Source organism: Caloenas nicobarica, chromosome 6 (assembly GCF_036013445.1).
Source record: "Caloenas nicobarica isolate bCalNic1 chromosome 6, bCalNic1.hap1, whole genome shotgun sequence".
NCBI classification, from domain to species: domain Eukaryota; kingdom Metazoa; phylum Chordata; class Aves; order Columbiformes; family Columbidae; genus Caloenas; species Caloenas nicobarica.
In genome coordinates, this window is record NC_088250.1 from 32,253,125 (window position 1) to 32,276,380 (window position 23,256).

General features: G+C 42.1%; 1 protein-coding gene across 1 annotated transcript; it reads right to left on the reverse strand.

Moving 5' to 3' along the window:
* Positions 1-263: 263 nt before the first annotated feature.
* Positions 264-22,637, reverse strand: PARP14 (poly(ADP-ribose) polymerase family member 14). The gene is made up of 17 exons (XM_065638064.1): positions 22,424-22,637; positions 21,129-21,268; positions 21,004-21,037; positions 18,536-18,796; positions 17,689-17,925; positions 14,367-16,654; positions 12,627-12,863; positions 12,173-12,394; positions 11,668-11,731; positions 10,453-10,602; positions 9,685-9,747; positions 8,154-8,321; positions 6,685-6,891; positions 5,992-6,600; positions 5,362-5,495; positions 3,054-3,228; positions 264-1,411 (listed from the first exon to the last, which is right to left on the reverse strand). Exons 1-17 carry the CDS (start codon positions 22,614-22,616, stop codon positions 1,122-1,124), a joined length of 5,472 nt encoding a protein of 1,823 aa, XP_065494136.1. The 5' UTR covers positions 22,617-22,637; the 3' UTR covers positions 264-1,121.
* Positions 22,638-23,256: the final 619 nt, after the last annotated feature.

Below are 23,256 nucleotides of genomic sequence, written 5' to 3' on the forward strand. Positions count from 1 at the left end.
GTCTCCTTTGGACTAAGGCAGAATAATTTCACCTGGAGTCTGTATGCACAAATCTGTCACTCAGACAATACAAGAAAACAATTTTGTCTTCTAAGCCTTCTCAGCTTCTCACTAGTTGTAGCATCACTATAACATAAAGATATTCAAAGGTAAAGCAACACTTCTACTGAAGTGCGCTCCTTTGTGAAAAGAACGACTCAGTAATACAACAGCTGTTTGAAAATACTTTTATTAAAGCGATGTATATGGCTTTTGATTGGCAGTTTTAAGATTATCACTGTATTTAAGTGTACAACTTGCAAAGATGTACAAATGCCATTATTTACTTGCTTTACAGAACTTTAAAAATTTTAAAATGGTTGAAGTGTGGTAACTGAGTTATGCTCTTCTAAGTTTCTCTCTGCAAATTGCTGATTCTACAGGAGGGTTAGTGTTTTGGTACTGAACAGGAGAAATTAAAAGTCCCTCTTTACTGTCTTGAAAATTGCAGAAGCAAAGACTTTGTATGTGGAAGTTGCACGTATGTAATGCGAGGGACCACGGAGAATTCCCCTAAGAAATGGGTACGAATATAGGAATATATACCTAGGGAATAACAAAGTATGCCACAACAGAATAAGGGGGAGTTTAACAATGAATGCAAAGTGTATGTTCAATATTGGATTGTTTTTCTTCAGGACTCTTAACACCAACAAGGGTGAGTGGATGCCTGAGAATGACTGAAAACTCTGTTGATGAGTGAAGTTATTCCCCTGACATGGAGTGTTTGAAATAAATCCTCACAGGCAGCCAGCCACTTGGTGCTTTATGGTGAATACTGAAAACAGGAACATGCATAGGTGCACGGACCTTACGTAGGAAGAGGTCGGGGCTGTTCACAGTTCTTGCCTACATCTCTGAATAACTAAATTTAAAATGCGAGTATTGGGATAGAATCATAGAATCCTAATCTTTTCTTATCCTGGCTTCATTGTGTTGATAATTTCAAGACATATTTAAAAACATAGGTAGACAAATAACCACTTTGTTTAAGACACCTAGATGCAAACAAGGATCAAGAAGTGCCCCATTAATTCCCACATGTAAAAGGCACTGAAATTTCCCCAACTATTAAGGATATTCTATTTTGTGAAAGTAATAAGGTACTCAGGATATGCCTCATGGTCATTAAATATGACGAACATTGTTGGATTATTCACATCATCAACCACGCTATCATACCGGTCTGTAGGATCTGATGGGTTTTTTGGTGGGGGCATGATTAGTCCTTTGCTCCCAGCACAGTACTGCCCGGTGAGGACCCGGGCCAGGTACATGTATCTTCTGTTATTCGTGTCTGGTTTGGAATAAGTATCCTGAGCAGAATAACACGCGTCAACAGCAAAGTAGGTTCCATTTCCAAAGTGTGCAGCTGTTTGGAAAGACAACATTTTCAAATATAGTTAGTGTTCTTTTTCCCATAAGAATCTCTAAAGCTCCCCTTTATTTTTCGCTCTGCAGAAATTATAGATTTGGTTAGAGTTTAAACAGCAAATTCAAGTAATAATCCTTTCAAATTCAAGTAATAATCCTTTCTATCAGAATCAAATACAAATCCACTTAGATGTTGGTTAAGTATCGACACCCAGGTTTTGACTGTCCTTTCTTACATGGAAAAGGGTTCCTCTCTCCATTGTTTAGCCTGCAATCCATCAAATTGCAAATCCGCAGAACCTCTTCAACTTAAAATAACTAAATCATTGTCATGACAGTTTTCTAGTTACACTTCACAGCAAGTTAGAGCAAATCACGTTTCTTTGTCTGAGACAGAGGGGTTTTTTTCTGACATTGGTAGAAAGCTGTTCAAGGCAGGCAGGTCCTTCCTATCTGGCTGCTCTGATCTTTGAATGTTTTGGGTGTTTGACCGAAGGGAAGCCATTCCTATCGTAAATCGTGGCTGAGATGGAGAGGTGGATGTCAATCCTCACAGGCAAAGAGAGGACATGGGGATCCAGGGCTCGTGCTTCCCAGGTAAATCCAACGTCCCGGTACTACCAAAGAGCAAGAAAGCAAAACTACATCTCCTCTGGTCACTTTTTAAAAAGAAATCGTGGCTGCCATTTCTATTTGTGCACAGCCTAATGTATTTTGTGTATGTTGGGCTTCATTTCCTCAAGAAAATATCAGCATAAGTACTTCTAGAGGATCCAGACAGAGAAATGTCTACTTTCGGATCCAGACCACACTGAAATATCAACTAGATCTGAGTTAAGTTGACTGTCTCTCTCAAGATTAGGTCAGCCCTAGGTATGTACAAGTGCTTTTTAAGGAAGAAAACATTAAGAAGAGAAAGTAAGGGCTTTTGAAGTAAAGTTGCAGGACCTCTAACAGCAACTGGTGCCTCAGTTCAGCCCCAGTTCCACTTCTTTGGATCCTGTATTTAATCTTCGAATGCTACCAAATAATAAACGTAACATGACTGTACTAGAGGAAATGGACAAAACAATCTTTGAACTAATGCAGGAAGTATTTCTACCTAAATGTTTAATAGCTGTGCCTAACAACTATTAAAAGGGAAGGATTAATTCATTAATCTCAACAGATTTTATGTGCATAAAAATGATAGGGGAGTGGGATCTTCTGATTGCTTGTGCTGTCTTTATCTTTGGAGGCAACAGGAGAAGTACCTGCACCTTGACTTTGCTACCTGCCTTTGTCTAAGAAGAGAAGAGATACCAGCAGCTAGCAGTTGGTATCTCGATTGAGGATGTTGAACAGCAGTCCTCGTTCCTTTCTGTAGGCAGATAGATCATACAAAACATTTCTCAGAAGCTGCCCAGGCTTGTTTTCAGAGTAGGTGAGCTTCTTCTGATACGCTGTAGATCGTGGAATTCATCAACAAGGGATTAACTGAACAGGTTAAATCCTCTGAGCATATACATTATGCTCTGGACTTATTATTTTGTTCTCCAACTTGATTCAGTCTTCACGTTGTGCTGACAGTACTATAACATTGACATTCCCTAGCACCTCATATCCATCTAGGAAATTAACTGCTTTGGATAATGACTCACCATTCTGTCCAGCAAACCCACGATTAAATCCAGAGTAGTTGATCGTCCTCAGTGAGGATGCAGCTGTCCCGTGAAATAGCAACCTCTCATTAACTTTGTATTTGTTCTTAGCACAGACAGCTATTTTCTTTGTTTGGTATGTCTGCCAGAGGATGGGATTTTGTATTCTTTCAATCTGCAAAGTTACAAAATAGAACTATATTTATACTGGTAGGGACCAATATTTATCATGGCAGAAAAACATTAAAACCAAACCAAACTGAAAGAATGACCATAATTTTCACTGTGCCCTGGGGGAACTGAACACGTGAGCCTCCTGAAAAATCAGAAACCAAAGTAGCTTAAAAGGGCTTGTCAAGCTTGGTAATTTTTGGTATACTTTTGTCTTGTCTCGTATACCAGGTACAGAGGAATCACGATAGCGGTGCACTGTCGGTTTTAGAAAGAGGTTGTTGTACCACTGCTGTAGGCAATGGTGTGAGATGTCTTCTGTGCATCCTAAGCATCTTTACTGATGATTTTCTCACTAAAGGACAGACTGTAGCAATAGCATTATGTTGAATTTAAGTTTCTCTTCTAGATATCAGCTTGGAAGTCAAAATTACTTCCTCCTATATAAAAATGAATTGGTGGGAGGACAGATGTTGCTGGCTCCCTCTGCCAACAATGTGAAGAGAGCCGAGGGGCTGTGGTGGTACAGACCCCCCCAGGGCCACCTGGCAATCTCAAGACAATCTGACATCGTGTTCTCACCTTGGTTACAAGCATTCCTGCTTTGATCACCAGTGGAGTGAGTAGAAATGAACTGGGACTCCTCGCTTGGTGATCCCAAGGCCGGTCAACACTGTTCTTGAGAGTGAGATGGGACAACCAGGTGCCCTGTGATTGCACCTGAAACTCCTACCAATGCAACATTAACCAACTTGGGAAGTACCAGGTGAGCCTGAGGTGAGTTGTGGCCAAAACGGAAAAATAGTCACCAAAGTCAATCACCTCACAACCCTATAAATAGCAATCCTAAAGCCAGACCCTTTGAGCTCTCCTAGATCGCGTCAGGCTGTGACCCAGCGCCTCCTCCTCACTGGGACGCCTTCAGGGCTGATTTTGAAGATTCAGTGATGTTTACTGATGATTTTGCAAGGTTCCAAAGGCCTAATTTTGCATGGTCTGCTGATGAATGTCAAGACATAAAGGTAATTTATAAAAACTCACGAAAGGGAAATTTTAAGCAGAGGTTCATCTTTTTGTGTGTGATTTAATTTCAGAACTGCTTTGTCTGTTTGTTTGTCTGTCTGTGTGTGTTATAATTTACTGTCGTGTGTGTGTTTGTGGTTTTTAGCTAAGAAAACCCTGCTATAAGTTTAGCGCGAACCTTGCCATTTACGAATCTTTAATTAAGTCACTATTTTGATTGATTATAACAAATGTTATTGAATCACTCTGTTAAATTGGCTGATGATTAAGTGCTATTAGTAATTACAAAACCTAACCTTGTAATATACCGCAAAATATTAGTAAATCCTAAATTGCGGCTAAATCAAAGCCATGTAAAAAAAAATCCATTTGCAACAAGGGGAAACAGTGTCTCTGCAAAGTATAATCTTAAAGGCATCAATGTAACAGGTTTCCATTTTCAATGGAAAAAGTCTTCTTGTCATTACCTGATTTTTTTTCTATTGTATATGAATATTTTGCTCTATTTGTGTCTTAGTGACCATGCTCATGGAATCTCATGGTGTAAGAACATTTTTCAAACATATATTTTCACTCTTAATCTCATAATATTTTCTGCTATTTCTCGCTCTTCCTGATGCTGAATAATTCCATCTTCTCCCTGGCAATTAAATCTCTGTGCCCTGTGTTGCAACCTTTCAATATGCAAGATCAAATCTTGGTGCTCTGGTTAAAGCCAACAATCTAGTGTGGAAGGTTCTGGGAGAAGTGGTAAAACAGTAAAAAGCTTCATGGCCAGTCTGCAAGGTCTTTGTATTTTCCTCTGTATTCTGAATGCGTTTGCTCATGCTTCCGTTTCAATATAGAATTTCCTGATTGGAAATACCACATCAGCTAATGAGTACCACATCAGCTGAACACAGAGTCAGCCTGAAGCCTGATGGTCACTGGTTTTGCATTATCAGAAGGCAGAAATGACAGGGGAACTCTTAGGAATTTTGATCCACCCTGCATAGCGCTGACACACCGAAGTTGTATTAGGTTGCAGACGCCTTCCAAACAAATATATAGAAAGTATATTAATGTTTTCAGCCCAACAATTCATTCCCCCCCTGCAACTCTCATAGGACTTCACCTTCTCTATGACAAAGTTGGGACAAGTTTTCTTGAATTTCTCCTGAACGTTCAGGTATTCCTGACATGACGGCTTGAGATTCACCAGTTTGACCTGTTCCTCTTGCATGTCTTCCCACTGCACAGGCAGTTTATCTGCAGAACAGAGATTGCATTATTAGCACGGATTCCTAGCTCAGCTTTGCAGGCACGTTCTATACGCTGACTGCATATAGAGGGCTGAGAGGACAGTACCTTATGCAATAATTTATTCCAAAAACATTCTCTCTCTTCAATCACTGGCTCAGTAATGCACCATTAAGACTTTACATTTTCTCTAGTCTAATTATCCTCATACCCATATCTAACTAAAATAAGTCTGAAAACCGCAGAATTTTACACATTCTTCATATACTACTGTGTCAGACTTGAGCATAGTCACATATGTATGGATAATGTTTGTATTTAAAATAGATGTTCTGATTTCAGTCATTCCTGACACCGATTGTGAAACTAAATCCGCTGGCTATGCCATGACCAGGGGAAAAAAAACCCGAAAAAACCCAACAACAAACAAAAGGGGAGAGGGTGAGGGGAACAAGGGGATTCAATAATCTCTGTTAGAGGGGGTTTTTATTAAGCTGTAATTTACCTTCATTCTTTGGCACACGTTGAATGCTTATAGTTTTTCCTTGGCCATCATTAGCCTGTAGAGTATTCAGATCCACTCTGTAGTTCTTATTTTTAATTTTGACAGTCAGATGTGTTTTGTTAGCCATTTGGGCATCCTCCAGCTGCATATTTGTCAGTTTATCAAAAGCAACAAAGTTATCATTGCTTCCTGGATACCTCCATTCTACCAGATTATAAACAACTTCTGCCCTGGATCGTTCTTCTTCACTATCCTTCATTTCTTGGATCATTTTTTGAACTTCCACAGAAACACAAGCAACATCCCTGCTAATACCAGAAATTTTAATGCAAGGGGGAGAAAGTTCACTTTCAAGCTGAATGGTAACATGATTTCTTCTCTGGATTTCTGCCAAAGTGGCAATTTGCCTCTCATCAAAATTTCCAATTAGCTCATCTGAGATAACATTTTCAAACTGTTCCTTTAAAATTAAATCCTTTATCCATGACTCGGTTGCATCCACATTTTTCTGGCTTTCTCCACAAATTTGAAACGTGGCTAAATCAACTTTCTTCTCCAAAACTACAGCCTTTTTCTTCTCAGGGGATTGTTTTTTGGGCCAAAATAATGCTGTGAAGAAATAGATGGTAATTATTAGTTTTAAATAAAAGATCTTTACTTTTATGTGCCCATGCACATGGAAAACACACTTACATTTCAACAGAGACATCCATGAATCTTTTGTGGATGAATCTGGATCTTCTCTTGCCTTCATGCTTTCGTAAAAGTCACTGAGCATATTTGTCTGGAAGATGACAATTTTAATTTTTTGCAAATGCTTCACTGATCTTTTGCTTGCAAATTCAACTATAGCATCCAACATGTCATCAGCGACCTTTGCTGGCTTCTGTCCTGCCCGACCTAAACAAAAATAAGAGGTACTTATCAGTGAACAGTACTTAAATCAAGGCAGCATCCAGAAAACAGAGACCATGTCCCCAGCTCATACAGAGTGGTGTCCCTCTCTCTTCCCCCATTATGCTTTCTGGCCAAAGCCCCAGGTTTAACCTCAGCTTTACACCTAAGCCTGTGACTAAGAAGCTGACACCCTACACAGACCTGGGAAGTCCTTTGGAGATTCTCCCCCCGTTTACTTTGAGGTTCCAACAAGCACTTCAGCCTCAGCATCTCCCCGGTATTTTTAAACCCACACATCCCTAACACTATCCCCATCTTTAAAACGGGTACCAAAGTCAAAGTAAATAAAAATGAGTGGAGGATTTTGGCACAAGCCTGTTTGTATTTCAGCATACAAACAGGAACATCAAGCTCAAAACAACTGCTTCATTCCCCTACAACAAGCCTGAAGTGCAACCTAAAGCTTAACCTGAAACGTTGGTGGGACCCCTGCCCGTTTCAGCCACGGCATCCCTTGGGCAGCCGTCGTGACACCAGCATGCAGATGGTGGTGGCCACCCTGGAAACCTGCCCTAACTGTTGCTGTGAAGTCCAAACACTGACCCATGCACCAGCTCCCACCCTACCCCGGCATGCTGAGCAAGGACCAGCTCGTGATTTCTTCAAGGGGAGCCTTGGTGTGAGAAGGACACTCCGCTTTCTTCAAGCCGTGCTCTCTAAACTAACCAAAAGCTTAAGCCAAATAAGCTTGTGTCCCTCCAGCCTTCCCCTGGAGCAGGTAGGCTGAAACAAGACCTATCAAAGGTGTAAACTGCAAGGATTCTGTGCCCAGCCCACAATTTCTGTAGTCAGCCAGGAAAGGTCAGGGTTTCAGGACAACTCCAGCTTTCTTCACCTACAAAGCCCAACTCCAGCCCTCCCGTGTGGCTGAAATCCCAAAGCAAGGTCTATGGGAAGTTTGCTGAGTGACCAGCTGAGATACACAGTCTGTTCAGGGGCAGAACATCTTTTATGGAGCAATACCTTTTCTTTAGGTGCTCTTGCTCAGTCAATATTGACTGTAACATTTATACTTAAAAAAAACCAGCATTTTTGAAGCGTGCAGGTGGTGTTTGAACTGACTACAATGAACTTTAAGAACGCACAGTTTACGGAGTTTCTTGTACGTCTACTCTTATCCATATCAGAGGTATCACAATAACTTTGTCCCAGTTGCTGAACTACCCCCACCACAGCCCTCATCGCTTTCCCAAGAAAATGCAAACCTGTTCCAATTGCCGGGAAGGCGACAGATTTGTACATCCTTAGCTCACACTCGTTAAGCACTTTGGTGACCTGACCCTTCACGTCGTCGTTGTGAATCAAGTGGATGATTTTACTGCACAACAGTTTTCCACCTTGTGTAGTAATAAAGCCACTTTGCAATTGCCCAGCTGGAAGACAGAAGATAAAGAAGACATAACATTTTCAAAGTGGCTAACTCTTCTGGTAAGACAGCTGGTTATATTCATGCTAGAAGAGAAGTGGAAAAAGTAGAAAGAAATCCACTGTGAGCTGTATTATCCTAGTTCTAGTTGATTCCAGTTTTCTCTGTAAATATTCTGATTGCAGAATTTCGTTGAGAAAGTAATTCAAGCAATTGTGTGCCCTCTAATTTCCTGAGATCTCTGCAACAAAGCAGTTTCTTATTAAGTACAATGTAAAAATTTATGTTGAATTTAAATAGAGCTCACTTTCATTTAAAAGCATGCAAATAGAATGTGTATAATTCATTTATATGAGAAATCCTTTCTTATTCCACTTATTCCTTGAAAGTTCAAAGTCTTATTCTGCAGAAGAGCTGAATACGTAAAATAATATCATTAAGATAATGATCAACTGATCTAACCGTGGCATGGAATCTTTAAAACAACATTCCTGTTTTTTCAGAGCGCTCATGTTTGATTACGAACACCTCAAAATGGAGTGATATTGTGAGGATGGACACCAATCAGATCAGACTGATGGACACCGAATTACACAGCACTTCTCTGGTCACAAAGGCAACGATCAATTGTAAGATGCTCTGTATACGCTGAGATTTGGCTGATAAACAGGGAGAGCCTGCAGAGCCAAAGGCTGGGAAAAATATCCAGGAAACTCCATCGTGAAAGTTAACTTCTGGACTCAGAGCAGGAACAGAATGCAGACTACAGAAGAACTCATGATCAGGGCGATAAGCAGAGTTACATTATTGCCATAAAAAATAATTATGTATTTGTCAATATAAACCCAGATTTGCTATTAGCTTTTAAAAGCCAGTCCTGCATGTGCTTACACCAAAAGACAGTCTTCCATCACTTTGTTAAGTTTCAAAACTTCAGCTCCTGTAGCTGACAGCAGACGAGCTTAAAATTTACGCTCAAGACAATGGGACTGGTTCTGTTTTTCAAGTCAGGAACACACTTGAGTGATTTCAGGGGTAAAATCTTAAATTACATTAATTTCCCAGCACTTATTAGCATCAGAAAACTATATCTATCTTCTGTTCAGTCGTGAAAAGGAAAATTGTCAAAGTAGGTGTCAAAACAACAACAGGACTTTTCAAAATTCCTAAAAGTGAAAGCTATTTTTTCAGATAAAATAATTATACCAGAGTAGAGAATTATAGAACAACTCTAAGCTTCCAGAGAGAACAAAACCAACCAACCAAAACAAAACAAAAAAAATACCTACACAAATTAAAAAAACACCAAAACAAAACAAAAAACCAAACATACACACAAAAAAACCCCAAAATAGTATGCCTTAACATACCATATTGATGACATTCTTCTTCTACCTTGGAACCAGCAGCATCCATAATTGCTTTGGAGACCCCTTAAATTACACAAGAAAAGCATACACATTCATTAAGCCAACTTAGCTATTTCTACTCAAAACTCTACCCAACTTCTGTGCTCTACAAATACCCCAATTCTCATATGGGCAGATCCCGCAAAGTGCAAAACCTTGCCAGTTCCCCCAAGTACCCTCCATGGCACACGGCACTGGCTGCAAAGAGAACACTGACTTCATTAGTGATTAGAAATCATTAAGAATAACTCCCATTTCATCATTTCACCAGCCAATGGTATACCCCTCGGCAAGCGCTCCCATTGCTTTGAATTACATCATTTGATATCTTTCATGGTTGCAATTCACAGTGTCACCAAAGAATCCTCTGCTTCTTACAGGTTCATTTACTTAACCAGGGCTTTGGTTTACAGTGAAACATATCAGGACCAGAGCAGTCTTTCCAAATTATATTTGATCCAAAAATTCCCTTCTATTTAAGCATTTTTTGTTTTTAAACAGGAAAAATTTGGTCTGATGCCTTCTGTTTGAGTAGTTTGGAAAGTACATGGAATATTCAGGACACATAAAACAACCTGTTTAAGACCTGTTTCCATGACTAATCACAACTCTCTCTCTCATCTGAAAAATCCTTCACAGAAGTTTCACAAAAGGACAATTTTTTCCACTACCCTCTTCTAAAAACTAGCCCAAATTTATCACTAAAGAACTATATATTCAATACAATACCTCCTTGGGCATGAAACGTTTGATCTGATATGTTTACAATAACCTCTGTATCTTCCTTGGTAATATCTCCAGTAATTACTTGGACTGTAATGGAACCAATTTGCATTTCATGAACTCCCAATACTTCAGTTGAAACAGGCTTAATGAAACCTGCAAAGGAAACAAAAAATAAAAACAAACAAACAAACAAAAAACAAAACCCCAAAGCCAAAACAAACAAACCAACCAAAACCACAAACAAACAAACCAAACCCCCAAAACAAACAAACAAAAAACCCAACCACACAAAATAACCAAACCAAACCAAACCCTCAAAACACTTCTCCTCTAGTTTGGGGTATTGTTCTCTTCCACTACTGGAAATTTCAACTTATCCTTTTAAGGAATATGCTTTAGGTCAGTGTGATGGACGTAGAGAGTCTCTGCCTTTCTCTTTACTCCATTTCCAAAAGCAGGAAATGATGTCTTCTTCCTATTTAAATACTGTGAAAGTGAAACCATTTCTATTCCCGTAAATGCACACAAAATTAATTCAGAAAGGACTCTTGGGGTTATCTCATCTGACCAGCTCCGTAACAGAGTTTCCTGAATTAACTTTTACAAGAAATGGAGTATCCAGCTTAAGCATTGCCAGTGATGGCAATCCCAGCACACTACTCTTGTAAGTTATTTCATTGTTACTCTCACAGATATAAAACTGTTCCTTACTTCTACCGTAAACTTATCCAATCCATATTTTATCTGCGCACTCTTAACTTCACCTCACTGATACAGCAACAGAGAAGAAAGTGCTATATATTCCCATGAATAAGCCTCTGCTGTTGATGCTGTTCACGCATAGGTTTTTGCTACTGTGTCACACTACCATCAATTAATAATTGGCAAGGAAATTATCCTTTCCGTATATCTCTATGTAGAAGATTAAAGGTACAGAAATGCATGTTACTTATGGCTCGTTGGGCAAAGTGATACCAAGTTCTTATACTCTTTGAGTAGGTGATAAGACTGGCCTCACTAAGAGATGAGCATGCCCTCAACAAAAGAAATTCCTCTTGAAGATTTTTATAAATGGAGTTTAAGAATACCAGTCCATTAGGAGGAAAAAAAGTGCTCTGTGTCTTGATGGCATTTCATCTGTTTCCTGATAAATATAAAACCACTTTACAGCAGTTACATTCTCCCCTCTATCCCACCCCCTGCCCCTGCACAACTTACTGGACTGCGGCGCTGCAGCATTGCAACTTTCAGCTACCCTACGTTCCAGTTCAGTGGTAAAAGCCTAAGAAGAGAAGAAAGGTACCAAGTTTATAAACTGAATATTTCTCTAATGAACATTAACAGTCATGTAGCTCTTGCTACTGATGCATTTTACAGTTGCGTTTAGGCATAATTGATAGTAGCAGAAGCCTCAATGTGGACAGTGTGACAACAGATCCTGTCTTTGCGTTGCCAGAACTCCTCTGTCAAAAGATGGGTGAGCACGTACAGGTGTTCACAGTGCCAGCAGTGAGGCAAATTTTGGCTGCAGCTTGTGCTTGCTGAGAGTTTGTATATCAGAGACACTGCGTAAGCCACTGGAGAGATATAACATTGTGACCAGCCCACAGCAGTAAGAAAATGCTAAATTATTCCCTTAAGAAAGCAGTATAACGAAAATGTATTGTTAAGCCGTAACTAGAACAGCATAGGACATAGGCAGCTTTGTCCCAAGAAGATCTACCTGAATGTTATCTGCATCTGGTGGATTCAAGAAAAAATGAACTTCCTGGAGAGTCTTGCGAGTGTGACTACTACTGAACTTGAATACCACATCAAACATTAACTTAGAAACAAGGAGTTTAGGAAATTGAAATCCTCCAGTTCCAATAGCTGGGAAAGCGATTGATTTCAGTCCAAGTTCTTCAGTTTTCTTCAAGCAGGAATTTATTATATCTTCTAGGGTCTGTAAAAAACAGCAAAGATCCATTTTTTCAGAAGAAGTCATTTCTTTTAGTTCCATAGAGACTATGCTTGTATGAGAAAAAGCTCTCAGTGCATCAAGACATCTTCAAGGTCACTACAGTAGAAATAAATGGAGCTGAGACATCTAAACTAAATACTCTAAATCCTGAAACTTCAGGACAGCACACCATGTTTTTCAAAATCAATTTTAAAAAAAAATAATCAAAAGGTACCTTCAGGGTCTGTCCTTTTCCTCCATCCCACGTGGGAAGTATGGCATGAAGTACGGACTGGCAGGCCAGAGCACCTCCACTGGTGCAGACCACATGCCCTTGACCAGCAGCCTGTCTTTGTTTTTCTTTGTCAAACTCTACTTGGAGTGCTGGTCCAGCCTTTTCCAGCAAGGCTTTGCAAAGAGGCCCCACACCGAACTGCAGGTCTGTGCCAACACTGTTGACAATAACATCCGTCTGCAAAAAAATTCGAATGAAAATATCTATAGCTAGACCTCAAGTAAAAATATGCATTGAGACTAACCGCACTACCAAGGAATGTACAGCATGAAAATCAAGACACCCATGGAGAAAAAAATATATTTTCAGTGCAGCTTCTGCATCCTGAGTATTCCTTTACTTGTAGGAAACCTACAATAGGCAACATCTGACTCACTGTGAGTACCTGCACCATAGGTACCTACATGTGAGCAGGTCATCCATCCATTCATCCATCCATCCCTGTCACATCCTCAGTGGAGGTAAGGCTGTGACTCACCTTGTCTCAAGCAGATGCCAACATCTGGGTAGGTGAAATAAACCCAACTTCTGGAGTCTGCCTCAACCCCTCTTCTCAGACCCAGCTTTTCCTACATTTCTTTGTGAAGAACTGCTGCAGTGTTGTTCCTTCTTCTCTAGCATCATTGCGGGATGCAAAATATACATTTCATATAAGGAATACGTAATGTAGAAAGTTTAACCTTCTTTTCACTAGAGTGGGATTGTCTAAACTTTATCAGAAAAGTAGCACCTCATGCACCAAAATGATGTGAAGTGAGATGGTTGTACTTCCATGAAGTAAAACAGGCAAAACCTCAAAGCCTGGTGTTTGCTTTGCAGCTCCACTGGAGGTCTTTTAACTAGGAAGCGTTTTAAATATGTGTCATATTGAGATTTTTTTACATCTTCTATTGGTCTTTTATTGGAATAGGTTTTTACAGGCAACAAAATGACAACAGAAACAATTAATATTGAAAGAACAGGATGATAATAATAATAATTTAGGGAGATTTTAAACTCTCAAAGCAGAAAAATCAGGGGCAGTGGAGAGAGAAATGTATTAAGATGTACTTTTGATCACTGAAGAAAAAAACAAAGGAAAGAAACTATATCAGAAGTGTAAATTTGGTCTTGACGGTCTAGATGAGTAGTAATTCAACTCTTTGATAGCAAAAAAAAAAAGAGGACAAAAATAAGTAGAATGAGGTCTAGACTTTGGCAAAACAAGCTAAGCATGCACTCTTCTAGGAGGTTGGTTTCCTGCGTCTTTAACCCCCACAAAGAGAAAGGAACTAAAACCAATAAGCTACGTTCTTCCTGTTAGCAAGACACAGCAGCAGCCCAGAAAGCTGCTGATTTCCCGTAATATCCAACCTGGGTAGCTACAGATCACATAAATACAAAAAGCCAAGTGTTTAATATGTTGACCTCAGATCTGGAGAACAAATAAAAGCTAGCTGGGAACAAAATATCCTGAAATTCAAAGCTGCCCACAAGAAACAGCTGCAAAGTGACAGATCCCAACCTGAAATCCATCAGTTTTGCAAGCTTGCATCTTTGTGCAGGTAGCATGCAGCTGTTGTTTCCTTACGTAGCAATTGCCTTGTAAAACAATTTAATTTACTGACATTCCTTTTCTATTTAAATTTAAAGAAGATCTTCATATCGAGCTAGAAAGGAACTGGGAAATTAAAGACCTACCGTGGCGTCCTGAATGTTTTTCTCCTTTACTCGAATGCGCAGTCCTTCATTTGTTGTCACCATCTTCGGATCATCTCTGGCCATCTGCAGATCCTCTTTTCTCTTCTCCTGGCTTTCTCTCGGTTTATGGTTTCCCAAGCTCCACACCAAGGAGGAGGATTTAGCTGTAAAGACTTTTTTTACCGTCTCACTCAGAACCTGAACTGTTTCTTCCACATCATCCACAAGATGAATCTCCTTCAAGCTGCTGTCCCCCATGGATTCTTCCAGGGTCTCCTTGATGGAGGATACAATGGAACGCGTACACAGATCCAGCGGGAAGCCAAAAATCCCGCCACTTATAGCAGGCAGAGCTATGGAACGATGATTAAACGTGTCGGCTAGCTGTAGGCTCTTCTTCACTGTCTTTCTTAACAAGAACACGCACTTTTCTGCTTCCTCCTTCCTCCACCTGGGCCCAACAGCGTGAATGACGTTCTTGCAGGGCAGCTTCCCAGCGCCCGTGATCACGGCGCACCCGGGCTGCAAACTCCCGTTCCTCCTCACCAGCTCGTCACACTCCCGCTGCAGCTCCGGACCAGCCGCTTCTAACAGCGCCTTAGCAAGGCCACCAATGTGTTTGAGGTCTTCATTAGACGAATTCACCACAACATCAACTGGGTAATTACACAAGTCGCCTTTATACACTGCTACTACAGCTCCATCTGGCAGCATTGTCTTGTAGTAGAGCTTTCTTTTCTCTGTATCATCAACTTTTTCACCCTTCTGTTGCTGTTGTTGTTCTTCTTCTTCCAGCCTAATCAAACAGCTAAATTTCTGCTTTGCCTCTAGAACATATGAATCTTTCCTGTCAGTGAAGAATGCTTTGGCTCCCGGTTTATCAATTGGCACGTTTTTCGAGTAAAGGGATGAGAGAATTTTTTCAAATGTGGTGACAGCTTTTGACACTTCTGCTCTTGGTCCGCTGAGGGCAATACACGGTCTCTTGGTGTCAAAACATACTGTCACATCTTTCTTCTTCAATTCACGATAAACATCGGATTTTTCCTTCTCTACAAATAGCACTACCACCGCTGACTTAGCCAGGATTACTTTTTCCACATGTGTGTTTCTTTCTATAAAATCATTAAGCTTCTGATAAACTTCTGTCACAGCCTTAGAAAACCCAGCAATGATCACTTTATTTTCTTTTCCAACAGGCTCATTAATGACTAGAGTTTCCTGGGAAGAATTGTACTCCTTATGCAAGGAAGCAAGAAGACTCCTCCACTGCTCCTTTCTAACGACTTCACCGTCCTCCACGTTAATGCACCTATATTCTAAGCTTGCCTTTATTTGCTTTTCTGCTTCTAAAAGATCTTTTGGAGCATCTCCAAATAGCAACACCGTATCATCCTCAAGCTCATAAAAAGCATTGATTTTTTCCCTAGTGAATAAAGTCTCTGACATTGTTTTATTATCTACCCACTGTAGATAGCAGAAAACATGGGGATCAATGGCAACTGATGTACATGGCATGTTCAATACCTTTTCCAGTAAGTCAGCTTTGATTTTATATACTTCTGCAGGTAATCCACACAACTGAACAGTTTTTTTGGTGACATCATAAAAGACCTTTAAGCATGGATATTCTTTGTGAATATTCTCTTCCAGCCCAGCATTGTGCAGAACGGCATACTTGCCTGGGATCACTGCCACAGAAATTTCTATGCTTTGTTTTTCCCTTTTACTTTCCTTCATGGCTTTTTCCATGCATTCCCTCACTTCTTTCTCTGCACTGTCCACCGCTGCTCTCTTGCCTGCAATCACCACCATCTCCTCAGAAATATCAGTTACGATCAAAGCAACATCTTTCATCAATCTGTTTTTCACATCTCCCCAATTCTCTGAATTCACTTGACACTTTATAGCTATGTACCGTGACATGATACACGAGAACTCAGTAGAAGCATCTTGCTTCCATGTCTTGATCAACTTAATCATGGCCTTTTTCCGCTCGGTGAGAGATGATGATGGGCACAACATAATTTCTGGGTGTGCGCAGTCTGTCTGTGGCCATTTCAGCTCACAATGGCAAATTGCCATTTCCTGGTTGATCTCTTGGATCAGTTCAGGCTGCCTCTGCAAGAACTGCCAGACGTACGGATCTAGTGGCACCCCAACAGGGTCTGGCATCTTGATGGCTGGTCTATCTCCATAGAGAGCTGTTCCCAGGGAGTGGTAATACGGATACACAGAAATCGGTGTCTGTTCCAGAAAATGCTGCTTTCCCAAGACAGCGTTTAGATCTAGAAGTTAGCGCACATACATACAAATACACGTCATTAACTTTCAAATCAAGCAAATGACTCTGTTCTTAGAATTATTACATTGAATAATTCTTTTTTTTTTTTTTTTTTTTAATTTGAAAGAGCTATTTTTACGTCTTGCTGATTTCCAAACCACTCTGTAAGGGACAAGATAAGAGGTTTAGCTCCAACTAGTTTGATAAATACGCTTGTGCCTGTATTTACCTGTACAGCTACACCTTGCTCTCATTTCCTAAGCAAACCTCTCCACAGAGCTGGGCCATATCAACATAATACTATGAAATGCTCCTTACTCTCAACTTAAAACAAAACTCTTTGTGCCAGTGCATTTTTACTTTTTTTTTCCTTTTTTTTTTTTTTCCATTTCAGTTGGCAATGGGCAGAATGGACAAAGGAAAGGAATTATAATGCTGTCAGGGACTTAAAACCACGGTACAATGATCCAAATTATATATTAAATTAATATACAAAATATTCTTAAGCAAATTCTGAGAGTCAGAAGAAAAAACATCTCTTGGCACACATCTTTAATTAAAGTAAAAGAATTTACTAAGCCTGGAGTTTCCTAACACAGAGAGGTATCTACTAGAGGTTGCACTGGCACAAAACCAGGACAGTGATTCCTCACCAGGAATAGTAACAAGATTGTTCTTTAGCTTTGTTCTTCCATGATATTTGACCACAATTAGTTTCTGAAAGCTAACTGTGAAAGCTGAAGTCATTGACAGATCCTGCTTGCTGTACCTGTAACTACAATTCATATTGATAAAAACCTCTGTAAATGGGGAAAAAAAACCTCAGTAGGAACAACCCATGCACAAAGCAGGTATTAAAAAGAACCTTTGGTAACATAAAAAAAAAGACATGCAGCAGTGTTTCTAAATGCAGAGCAGAACAGTGTACACTGGCTTTAGTGACAGCAAGCCAGGCTTCCCCTAATGCCCACATTCGCAGTAATTTTCTTTCAGGTCCTCCACCTGGGAGCAGTTTGGCCAGGTGAAGGACAGCGTTACCTTTGTGATCACAGAAAGTAATGATGGCCGAGTTCTCCTCGGGGAAGAGCTGGATGTCCGACACGGGCCCCCCTCCGTTCCGTGCATTCTCAAAATAAATGGTGATGAAGTCTGCGGAAACGCTGGCTGGCAGGTTTTCAACCTGGATGCTCTGGGTCAATTCAAGAAGCCTGGCAGTCATTTTGAATTCTTTAACTCTTTTGTTTTGTGAACAGTTTCTGACAAATTCTTCAGTATCTGTAAGCAGAAAAGCAGTGTGAACTGACTGTGTTTTCCTGCGTTGTTATCAGGTCCAGCTTTCACTTCTGACAAATAAATGAGCTGAGTCTACTTCTCCCTGTAGTGGGAGCAAAACCATCTTTGGTGCCAAATAACTCTGTGTTGGAACAAAAAAGGGGAAAAGCACACAGCCATGTTACTCTCTGCTATTCATCACTGTGTCTCTGTTCCCCCCTTATTCACCTCTTGTATAGGCTAAGCGCTTCTTGCTGTTTCACCACCTTCTCAAATGGAGACTTCATATACTTCAATAATTTGCAGAACTCACCTCCACACTCAGTCTGTTTCTAAATCTTCTCCATCTTAACCCAAAATAAGACAGAGACAATGAAATGCTCTTATCCAATTTCAATTAATGAATATGGCACAGTTTTCTTTTTTCAGTGTAACATTTGGATCACAGGCATTTTCATGGAGCTCTGTGTAAGACTTACATCTTTCTTGAGAGACTACAGTTCAGGTACATTTTCAAAACTGTCTGAATCTCTCACAGGAGAGGAATCAAGCTCCAAAAGCTATTACTGGTAAATAAACATGGAAATGAATGAGGGTCTTCATCCTGTCTTACCAATATGTTTTATAAATGTGGCTACAGCAACATTTATTTCAGGTATCACTTCCACAGTGAAGTCATCATCTACTAACAGGTTGCTGATGTTCTCCAACAGCATACGTAGGCATTTTAGACTGCAACCTTGTATGTTTTCAAGCACCACTGAAGATGAGGCCTTTGCAGGTTTTTCTGTGATGTTCCCTGCACAGCCAGCTTCCTCCTGGAGTTCACTGTTTGGAACAAGACTCGCCGCTTTCTGCAAGGCTTCTGTGTCACCTTCAGCAGAAAGAGAAATAAGCCATATGACATATTGGTAGGCATTTCCTGGAATAAAGAGATTTTGCTTACCCTTTCTCTGCTTTCCCTTCCCAAGAAAAAAGATCATGTAACCAATCAAATACTGCAGGGTACTCTGGCACATTTTGGGATCCAAAACAGCCCAGATGCGATATTTTGCAGGACTGTAGGCAGCTTGTTTGGTGGCACAAAACTAGCCATGTATAAACAGGTCCAAGGTCACTGGTATATCTCTGGGTCAGAGACACAAATAAAATCAAATCAAAAACCACTGAGTTAATTTGCTACAGCTGCTCAGACTCTGCACCGGTTTCTTGGCCCGTGTGCGAGCATAACAAGCCTGAACACAGCTCGGGACATCCGCAGGGACCACAGGCCACCAGCAGCTCTGCACGACTCGATGCAAAGCCCCCTGATGACCGCAGTGTCCCACCACCAGCGTGGCACCACGGCGCTGAAGGACCCATGTGCACGGAAGGCTGGCAGGGATGCAACAAATTTTTGCAGATAGAAAATACAACAAGGGTGCCCACCGAGTACCCCAGGTGTTCAGTGGCTGCTGGAGGAAGGAACATCTCCAGTTTTGCAGACAGATGAGGGTGGAGGCAGGAAAGAACACCCCGAACATGAATGACTTGTTCCTCTGTGTGCCCTGAGTAAACTGGAAGTGTCACCCACGTATGCTGGGACACAATCGTCCAACAAGTCACAGAAGACGGTGGTCACAGAGCCCTGCAGGGTGGCGGGGCAGTGGCACAGGCCAAAAGGCACCCCAGGGTGCCCAAGATGCCCACACTCACCAAAGGCAGCTCCCCACTCCTCGCCCTTACAAACACGAGCAGGAGCATAAGCCCCTCTCAGCTCGGTAAACTGGTACATCCTTGTGCCATGGTGGAGAGATGAGCATTGAATGAAACCCTGGTGCTCACCACCTTCAGCGTAAACCTCCAGGGCCACCATCTCTGGCCATGGCAGAGGACAGGTATGACCGAGGGGAGAGGAGCTCGGTGGAGCAGTCACACACCTGATGAGGGGTGCGAGGGTACGGTCTTTGCTTGCTTTTGCTCAAGAACACCCCAAAATCCCTCAGTGCTGGGGCAGCACCCAACAGGCTGGTTGGGAGGGGCAGCCCCAAGGAGAGAGACAGAGACATGGGGTGGGGAGGCTGGAGCAGGCGGCAGCACAAACAGGCTGCTCTGCCCACTCGCAGCTCTCCCGAGGTACAACAACAACTGATACCAAAACCACATCATCTACAGAAGACAGCTGCCTTTGAAGGTCTACCAGCACAAGCCAGTCAAGAAGAAATCAAAAGAAATAACCACGAAAGCAATAGCTCTACAGATGCTAGTTAATTGTTTCCAGACCACTGACAGGAATCCTCTGTTTCACTGTGTCCAATGAAGAAAGTACCAAAAACACAAAACTGAAAGCTAGGCTGACCCAATGAAGAGATTAAGAGCAGCATCTGGAGATTTTCAGGGCTCTCTCTAGTGTAACTAAAAAATAGTAGATGACAACTTCGAGCACCTACTTTTGAAAGGAGGAAAACCACGCAAAACAGCACCAAATAAGACTTCGTATGGAAAGGAAAAGACATGGGGGTAATCACTGAAGAATCTCCTAACTGGTCTGTCTTGGGGCCGAGCACTTACTCTTCATGGATGTGGGTGTATTTGGGTGTGCAGTACTGTTTTCTTGATTGCTTTCTGAATCAGAAAGCTTAGCAAAATATTGCAGAACGAGGACCCAACCAAAGTCCCTGCGGTGCTGGGGAGATGCACCACTTGCCTTTACAGACTCTCCTGACTGCAGGGAGCACAGAGACACCAGGCCTGGGATTAAGACCTTCGATCTAGGTGTCTCTATGCAGATCTTACCTTAGAGCAGTTGTGCAGGATAAGGGTACTAAACCCCCCTCCACAGATCCTCTTCTGACTAAAACGGTTATTTTAGGAGTTAAAACCAGGCACATGGTCTAAGTCTGGCAAGGTGAACTCCATCCTTGGTGATCAAGTCTACAGTGTCCCCGGCCAGAAGCCTTTCCCTCTATCACCCGAGTCAGGCTGCAAAACTCAGAAACTTTCAGCACAACTCCCCACAGAACTGGAGTTGAGTGTGGGGAAAAGCACCAACATGTTTTTTTTATGAAGAATCAGCACACAGAACGATGGATAACATTTTACCTTTTGTTTGAAGGCTGCTCATGGCATCCAGAGCCTAAAATAACATGAAAGCAAAATATCAGTAATTGATTTGAAACTCTCACCACTATTTCAAAGTGCTGGTTATGTTTACAATTTTTATTCACCTTTGTGGAAACTAATTTTTCTTCCAACGCCTCCTCTTGAGCAGTTAGTGCTGTTTCAGGCTCTGTGACAATCAACTTCAATTTTCCTTTTTCTCCCAAATACAGCTCATGAGCCTGTCTCTCAAGAACTCGTTGCCTCACTGAATGAAACAAGCAAAAAAAACCCCAGTGACAATCTGAATAGAAATAGAACTTTACATTACGTAGCGCTTTTCCACCATTACATTAAGACACATGTACTGCCCCACAAAATGAAAGCGCTTTAAACTCATGATGCTACAACAGCAAGCACAAGGCTTCCCTCCTGAAAAGAAAGAGTAGCAGAGGATATTATTTCTGCCAAAAAACCCCACCAGAGATGTGAAGGTCGGCTCTATCCAACGTTTCCCAGGTGGTGCCAGGCAGATAGCCCCACACCGGGGCTGCAGCACCGGGGTGCTGCTGCCGCCCCACATCTGGCACACCCTGGTCCAGTCAGTGCCAAAACAGCTTAGGACTGCGTGTCCTTGACTTACCAACTGGGTGAGCCCGCAACTGGGAAGCATAAGGAAGAAAGTGTATATATACATTATATATATATATGTCTGTGTGTGTTTATGCACATTTATGTACATCCATGCATATGTATACATTTAACACAACTGCAGGTAAATGCTTTCCGCCTTGCTGCAAGTTTATATAGATACACGCACATTACTGTCATATAGAATCATAGAATCGTTACAGCTGGAAGAGACTCTCAGGCTCATCGAGTCCAACCACAACCTAACTCTAGCACTAAAATATGTTATATATGTTAAATATATCTCTGTAGTTAAAATTTATATTAAGTTATATTAACATAAGCATTACTATTCCAAGCGCAATCTAGACAATACTACTGTGCAGCAAAATTAATATGGATATATACCTGGTAGGACAGATTTAGTAACTTATAGCCTAGTGTTATTCAAAATGCAATCTACAGGCTAGTACTAAGCACCAAATTTAAGCATATATAAGCAAATACATATTATATATTCTATACTGCATATTGCAGAATGCATATGACATTGTATACTATAGACGTGTATATTACATACCAGATAGCATACATCACATTGACTATAATAACTAGGTCAGTATGTGTATTTTAACTTGCGGAAAGTTACCAGGTGTAACTCACAACACGCTCACTTCTGTAGGGACCGACACAGTAACCCGTTTCCCGGCCGCTCCGGCCGGGGTTAGACGGGCAGCCCGCCGGCCCCCACCGGCTCCCTCGCCCGCCCCCGTCCCCCGCTCCGGCCGCTCACCCTCGGGCCGGGCGAAGCAGACCAGAAGGTCCCCGGTGGCGGTCCCGGCCCGCAGCTCGCACTCGCCGCCGCCCGAGCGCTTCTGGCTCTGGAAATAGCAGAGCAGCTTCTTCCTCAGGGCGGGGGGCGGCTCGGCGGCGCCCCAGTCTCCGCGCACCAGCAGCGGGAAGCCGCCCGGCCCCTGCCCCGCCATGGCCGCCCGGCTCGGCTCCCCGTTGGCTTTCACTTTCGTTTCTCGGACCGCGGGCGCTCTCGGCTGGCAGCGGCAGCCGGCGGGGCCCTGCCCGCCGCGGGGGGGCGAGGAGCGAGGAGCGAGGAGCGAGGAGCGAGGGCTGGGACGGGCGCTGCTGCGGGCGCAGCTCCCCGCCTCTCGCGGCTGTCGCCGCACACCTGCTGCGGGCGGCGGTCACGGCTTTACGCTCGCACCCTTGCGCTCCTGTCCCCGGCAGGATTTCCGAGAACACCCTGAACGGTGTCAAATGTCTCTGTGCCGGGAGCTGGAAACCGCCACGCTGCTGGAGGAACGAGGTCCCCCCGTACTCTTCGGCTTCCTCCCCTTTAGATTATTGCAGCCTTTCAGTATTTAAAAAGGGCCTACAAGAAACATGGGGACAGACTTTTTAGCAGAGCCTGTTGTGACGGGGCAAGGGGTAATTGTTTTAAACTAAAAGAGGGGAGATTCAGGCCAGACATGACGAAGAAATTTTTTACAGTGAGGGTGGTGAAACACTGGCCCAGGTTGCCCAGCGAGGTGGTGGATGCCCCATCCCTGGAAACATTCAAGGCCAGGCTGGACGGGGCTCTGAGCAACCTGGTCTGGGTGAAGATGTCCC

Coding starts and splice junctions, on each gene's coding strand:
- PARP14 (XM_065638064.1), bottom strand. CDS start 22,616: ATGGCGGGGCAGGGGCCGGGCGGCTTCCCGCTGCTGGTGCGCGGAGAC. Junction 21,038..21,128: donor AAAAATTAGTTTCCACAAAG/GTGAATAAAAAT, acceptor ATGTTATTTTAG/GCTCTGGATGCCATGAGCAG. Junction 6,892..8,153: donor CTTCCCGGCAATTGGAACAG/GTTTGCATTTTC, acceptor ATTTTTGTTTAG/GTCGGGCAGGACAGAAGCCA.